The following is a 6,764-nucleotide window of genomic DNA, read 5'->3' as shown; positions in this document are numbered from 1 at the left end:
ACGTAAAGGCTGCAGCACCTTTGACAACTTCTCTCCACATATCAAACATACCGGTAAACCAGCATCGTTTGCTGTGAAAGCATATAACTCTGTCCGCACAGAATTAAATCCTGTGTTCCTCCGGTACTTTTCTTTGATTGATCCATAGTTCGCTCATCGAGCCGGGGGTCAGGTTATTCGCCTCCAAGAAAAGGCGCTCGCGCGGGACCGTAGCAGGATGTGACGCATATTTTAGTTGACCTAATTAAAACCGTTTTGTTTTTTATTTATGTGTCACAGTATCACCTCAAAATAGAAGATACGAAACATTTTCAACCATGCAACAAAATATAAATAGTCCTCCAAATACTTTTATTTTATTTCCTTCTTATTTTTGTCTAAACTCAAGGGAGCCAGAGCAGAGGGCTTAAAGGGCCGCATGCGGCCCGAGGGCCGCGGGTTGCCCACCCCTGGCCTATACTGTAGAAGTTGTTCTGACCCGGGGCAGACTGGACCTCTTCCTGGAATGGGGTTGGTGCTCCATCCTATATATTTTGTTCCTATTTAAGTGCACACAAAGGTATTTATTGATTTCATGTTCAGAAATTCAAACCTACATGGTATAATTACATTTTTAATTAGTCTTACCCGATCAGACGCTGGTTGTGGGTACCTGGGAGGTCTGATAAAGGTAAACAACAAATATATTCAAACTACTGTCCTGTTAAAACATTCTGCTTCTTGTGGCACAAAATAATATGTTGACAATGTTTTATTTTATCCTGGCAAACTGTTGTCCATTCGTGGAGTGCTCACTTTTGGAACATTTGGAATTTCCCACACCTGCATACACACAAATGACTGACTGAAATAAAATTAATTCACTTTAATTAAGAATAGATGCCACGATAAATCCAAACTCACCAAGGTACATTATATTGTTGACCGTCCTTTAACTCTCACATTAGGATTTAATTGGGGCAACCAACTCCTCTCTGCACCTATAATATATCTATATTATGATGTCAAGAGTTACATTTAGGTGCACAGTGCTGTCTCTTGACTTGCAAACTCTTTTACCANAATGTTTTAGATCTTTGAGTTCATCTCATGAAAAATGGGAGCAAAAACCAAAGTGTTGCGTTTAAATTTTTGTTCAGTGTATGATATATCTATATGATGTCAAGAGTTACGTTTAGGTGCACAGTGCTGTCTCTTGACTTGCAAACTCTTTTACCAAATAAGCTAACGCTAGCTGGGTAAATATGACGCTCTTTGTATCAAAACAAAACTTACCTTCTTATATATCGACTTTTTCCACTTCGATCAACTTTGTCCGCCTTCAATTTGCAGCACTTCACTGCAGCAGTTCGTTCTCTCTATGTCTGGTCAGACATCAAGTTGTTCCACGTAGCGCGCCCCCTAGAGGCCTGGAGCACTTCCGGAATGTTTTTGCATATTGTGCAGCGTTTTTTTGTTGCGATATAATTTGTCTAATCATTTGCGACCAAACGTCATCACGGCTGCGAAACGCCCATGTGTGTAGTCACTAAAAAAGTGAGGATGCCATTTGTTTGTACTGAAAAGGGAAAGGATTCTTTTTAGTTTTTTAATTTGTTTTTGACGGCATTAACCTGCCTTTCATATAACTTTGTTTTTATGTGATGTTGGGATTTTGCTTGGATGGTGGGTCATTTTTCATGCAAAAAAGGTGATTTCTCTTTTATATCCTCTTTTATTAAGCATTTTACAGCAATGGGTAGATAAATCAAGCAATTTGAACAGAATCTTTCTGGTACCTGGGAAACTATATCAGGAGTTTTTTAAGTAATTTGACACTTTCACAACAGCAACACAAGAATTTAGATTATGGCAGTAGACAACATTCATTGTTTAGTCAGAGATACAAAACCGTGAAAGACTACAAAAATACAGTAGGTTATTAAATTAAAACCAGAAGACCATACGTAATAAAAAGATTCCTTTAATAATAATAATATACACACAACTTCAGTCTTAACATTAGTGGAGTTGCAACGCTTAGTAAATCTACTGAGAAATATTCTGATAATCGATTAATTGCTTAGGTAATTTACAAAAATGGCAAAAAAGCTTTTTCCAGCCTTTCAAATATGTATATGTTGTCCTTTATTCTGTTATATCAAATTAAACTGAAACTTTTGGGTTATTGACTGACAAAACATGACATCTTGAGAAACTGGAATGGACATTTTTCACAATTTATAGTCCAGAAGTGGCAGATTAATCGATTATTAAAATAATTTGAATTTTGAGTTGCAACCCTTAACATAAGACAGCATTCTTGCCTTCCCCCCCAAACACTATTCAGATTTCTTTTTCAATAATTCAGAGGTATTAAGAGAAGCAGCGGACGGCAGTAGCTCCATGCGTTTCCTTTTGTCCTTAGCACGATTGATAATCATCTTGAATAAGTGACAGTATAACTCCATGGCAATAGGCGTGTCATCATTGCCGGGCACGGGGTACGTCAACAGGCTGGGGTTGCAGTTTGAGTCAACCACTCCAATTGTAGGAATGTTCATCTTTGCTGCATCTCTGATTGCCACGTGCTGCTGAAACACATTGTTGAGAGTGGAGAGGAAGACGATGAGGTCTGGCAGGCGGACCCCAGGGCCGTACTGGATCGGGGCGTTGGTGAGGAGGCCGCCCTGCCAGTAACGGGTGTGAGCGTACTCCCCACATCCCTGAGCAGTGCTCTCCACCAGCTGGCTGAACTGACGCTGGCGGCTTACAAACAGTATGATGCCCCCCCGATACGCTAAATGTGCGGTGAAGTTCAGGGCCAGCTGAAGGTGCTCCATGGTCTGGTCCAGATCAATAATATCTTGTTCCAATCGGCAGCCATACAGGTATGGTTCCATGAGCCTGTGAACAAAAATAATTACAGTTAGGCTATGTATGATATTGCATACTATTCATTGCCACAGTTTCTGAGTATGATATGTGGGCTTAATGGACGAGATATTTATTTCCCTAGGATGTAGAATGCTTCCTCCTCTTGCCTCAGATTGGGGATTGTGAAATGGTGTTTGTTCTGCTTTCCTGAAATAATCTTAAAAGCCATTGTTTTTCTCAAAGTATAGTAAAAAGTGGGCTAGTGGCACGGTTTAAATGTTTGTTAGAGGTGTATGCAGGGTTCCTGCAGGTTTCACCAACTCAAATTTACAACTTTTTTAGACCACTTTGAATAGCATTTAAGACATATTTCACGGCAAGAAAGTATGAAGGAAAATTGCTATGAAAGAAGAAATACGTCCCATAATTACCTACAAAGTAAATGTATTCATGTTCAACATAAGAACGATGACTGAATATAACAGTACACAGAACTGTGTTAGACAAAAAGTGTGTGTGTGTGTCTCTGTGTGTGTGTGTGTGTGTGTGTGTGTGAGTGTGTGTGTGTGTGAGTGAGTGAGTGTATGAGTGTGTGAGTGTGTGTGAGTGTGAGTGACAAGAGCTATATTCAGAGCTCTGCTGTCTTCATGCTGTTGTATGATTGGTGTTTAGCTACGGTATTTAGCGTCCACAGTACCTCCGCTTTTAGGGTTGACGCAGACCCAAACGTCACCCGGAGGCCGCCCGATGTTGTTGCGGGAGCTGCTGCACTAGCCAACGCCGCACTAGCTAACGCTGCATTAGCTAACCAAAAGCACATTTTTCGTTCCCCTCCACTGGTTTCAACCAAACACTAAATTTGATGTTTTCCAACCAAATAGGGTTGAACTTACACTTCGCCATTTTTATTTGCAAGTAGATTCGAAGATACCAAGGTTTCTGACTGCTGCTAGCTGAAGCTTGGTTGGTTGCTAGGATACTAGCTAGGTGTTCTTCGATAAGGGGCCGGGGGAAACAAAGTTAACGATTACTGGTTCCACGTCGATTTATTTCAATACAAATTGTTGGGGGGAACTGAAAGGCTATTACCGTACTGGCTACTTTGCAGCCCGGACATTTCCCCCTAAACACATTTAGACCCTATCGCAACACAGAAGTATCTTTCAAATCCGATCATTTTTAAGACCTTCTAAATCATATTTAAGACCTTTCTANGTCTTCATGCTTTTGTATGATTGGTGTTTAGCTACGGTATTTAGCATCCACAGCACCTCCGCTTTTAGGGTTGACGTAGACCCAAACATCGCCCGGAGGTCCCCCAGTGTTGTTGAGGGAGCTGCTGCACTAGCTAACGCTAAACTAGCTAACGCTGCACTAGTTAACGCTGCATTAGCTAACGCTACACTAGCTAACGCTACACTAGCTAATGCTACACTAGCAAAACAAACGCTAATTTATTTTTGTAAAAGGTGCGGCGGGCTTAAAACACGTTCCCCTCCACTGGTTTCAACCAAGCACTAAATTCGATGTTTTCCAACCAAATACGGTTGAACTTACCCCATATTTATTTGTAAGTAGATTTGAAGATACCTAATTTCTGACTGCCGCTAGCTGAAGCTTGGTTGCTAGGTGACTAGCTGGGTGTTCTCCGATAAGGGGCCGGGGGAAACAAAGTTAGTGATTACTGGTTCCATGTTGATTTATTTCAATACAAATTGTTGGGGGGAACTGAAAGGCTATTACCGTACTGGCTACTTTGCAGTCGGACATTTCCCCCAAAACACATTTTAGACGCGATCGCAAAACAGACGTAACTTTCAAATCTGATCATTTTTAAGACCTTCTAAATCATATTTAAGACCTTTCTTATTGTTTTGGTCATATTTAAACATACTTAAGTTTGAGACTTTTTAAGACCCCGCAGGAACCCTGTTTAATAACTTTGTTGAGCACCCTTCAAGCAAAGATGCAGCCCAAAGAGCTCAACAGAACAAGATGCAGAAAAACATACAGTTGTTAAGTTGTTTATCTGTGTGCGTGTTTAATTAAAGATTTATATTGTTGTCTTTATCCTGCAACTGGATGACTAACAGGAGAGCTACCTCTGTATGAGCTGTGCTTTCTGCCCTCCTGCTTCTACTCATTTTGTTTGTTTGTCGGATGTAAAAACGGTCTAATTGTTGAAATAGTAGAATTAATATAAAAACAAATTTCACAAACTTCCGGAAAGTCCTAGTTTTTTGTTGTGCTTTTCAAGGACGAACTAAATCAAACTTCCTGTAACTAACTCCGATAGCTATCACATTGACTCCTTGTAGGTCACTGAGAAAGAGTTCCTGTAGCAGTATTAGGTCAAAAGGTAAGAGTGAAATGACCCAATGTGCAGATGGACATGCTGAACCAGGGATTACTCAAACCTCTAAGTGCCACAGAGTGCTCCTCACCATTAGTAAAATTGCCAATGGTGGCGCTGTACTTGCCGCTGGGGGGGTTGTAGATCTGCCGCGCGTCCCTCCGGGGCAGAGGAGAGATCTGCTTCTTTGTGCTGCCGCCGGGGCCCAACTCCTCACCCGAGGGGCGCTTCGGCCTGGAGAAAAACAAAAGACAGGAAGATGAAGTTGATGACGAGCAAACGAGGCAACAAGGAACTGAAACCGTGTTTGGCTTCTGATGCTGAAGAAAGGTAGACTCACGCCGCTGCCTCCGACTTCTGCACCGGTTTCCAGGACAGAGTGACGGAGCTCTTGAATGATGGAGGGTTGTGGAAAAGATCCTGGGAAGAAAAACAATATATTTAGTTCAAGCTAGATAAAGAAATGTTGATTTGGAACATGTTGAAGGCGAGTGTTACACTGCCACACACGTGAGCCTGAAAATAGCTTACTTTGATGAGGACGTTGATGTTGTTCGTGATCTTGAGAGCCACCACCTTCATTTTGTTCTGATGAGAGAGAAGGTAAGTTAGTCTGATATATTTTAGAGGAAAAGTCAGTACATCTAGACCAGGGGCGCCCAATACGTCGATCCCAAAGGTAGTGTGGGTAAAAAATTGATGTAATGACCAAAAATGTACCGAGTTGTATTGTGCCATACGGGTTCATGCCGTTATGCAAGGTACACCAACATAAGGTATACTCAGTGTATGTATGTATGTATGTATGTATGTATGTATGTATGTATGTATGTATGTATGTATGTATGTATGTATGTATGTATGTATGTTAGGGCCGGGACTTGATTAAAAAAATTAGTCTAATTAATTAGAGGCTTTGTAATTCGAAATTAATCGCATTTTTAATCACATATAAATATTTGACCTGAGAACAGTGAGAAGCAATTTTTTTCACATGGATTTTAGTATACCATTGAATAATGACTGAATACATAAGCTTAAGCAACAAAACATTGTTTATTTTTTTTCAAGGTGGTACTTAACCAAGACCAACAGAAAAGTGCAATTTTTGCCATAAAGTGTAGCAATAGCATATTTAGGAATATAGTACATTTCAGAGNCGCTAGCTTCCACGCTAGCTGCTATATGTTTTGCATTGAGGTGATACTTGAGGCTTGATGTGCTGCGGTGATATGCAAATTCCTTTTTGCATAATTTGCAAACAACCGTGCTCTTATCGACGCTTCCATCCGTCCGTTTTTTAAAACAAAATTTCCCATCCACGGGGCCAACCAAAGCGGTCTCACCAGCTTCTTCGTTCATGTTTGACTATTGTTCACTGTGGTTTGTTGTTGTTTGAAGTCATGAACGTTAGTTGGTGCTCCAGTATAATCGGTACGCCTGAAACTCATCCAGTGAGAAACGTTCCGTGGTGCAAAAATAAGTGCGATTAAAATGCGTATTTTTTTTTACCGCGTTAATTTTTGTATAATTACTTAATCTTAATTAACGCGTT

The 6,764-nt window shown here is 40.6% G+C and overlaps 2 protein-coding genes across 2 annotated transcripts in view; both read right to left on the bottom strand.

Moving 5' to 3' along the window:
- Positions 1–1,945: 1,945 nt before the first annotated feature.
- On the bottom strand, positions 1,946–3,132 carry mrps2 (mitochondrial ribosomal protein S2). Its single transcript, XM_010784655.1, has one exon. It carries the CDS (start codon positions 2,880–2,882, stop codon positions 2,322–2,324), a length of 561 nt encoding a protein of 186 aa, XP_010782957.1. The 5' UTR covers positions 2,883–3,132; the 3' UTR covers positions 1,946–2,321.
- Positions 3,133–5,208: 2,076 nt separating this feature from the next.
- The window catches only part of api5 (apoptosis inhibitor 5), a 19,817-nt gene continuing 18,261 nt past the window's right edge, over positions 5,209–6,764 (bottom strand). Inside the window, exons 8-10 of the mRNA XM_010784764.1 lie at positions 5,741–5,797; positions 5,550–5,629; positions 5,209–5,443 (exon numbers count right to left, since the gene is read on the bottom strand). Of these exons, the coding sequence (XP_010783066.1) occupies positions 5,209–5,443; positions 5,550–5,629; positions 5,741–5,797 (372 nt within the window). The remainder of the gene's footprint in view (positions 5,444–5,549; positions 5,630–5,740; positions 5,798–6,764) is intronic.

The sequence above is a fragment of the Notothenia coriiceps genome, unplaced genomic scaffold (genome assembly GCF_000735185.1).
Source record: "Notothenia coriiceps isolate Sejong01 unplaced genomic scaffold, NC01 NC01_scaffold00026424, whole genome shotgun sequence".
In the NCBI taxonomy this organism is placed as follows: Eukaryota; Metazoa; Chordata; class Actinopteri; order Perciformes; family Nototheniidae; genus Notothenia; species Notothenia coriiceps.
The sequence above is the reverse complement of the archived record's forward strand: the minus strand, read 5'-3'. Positions and strand labels throughout refer to the sequence as shown.

Excerpts from the sequence above, each read along its gene's own strand:
- mrps2 (XM_010784655.1), bottom strand. The coding sequence starts at position 2,882 with ATGGAACCATACCTGTATGGCTGCCGATTGGAACAAGATATTATTGAT.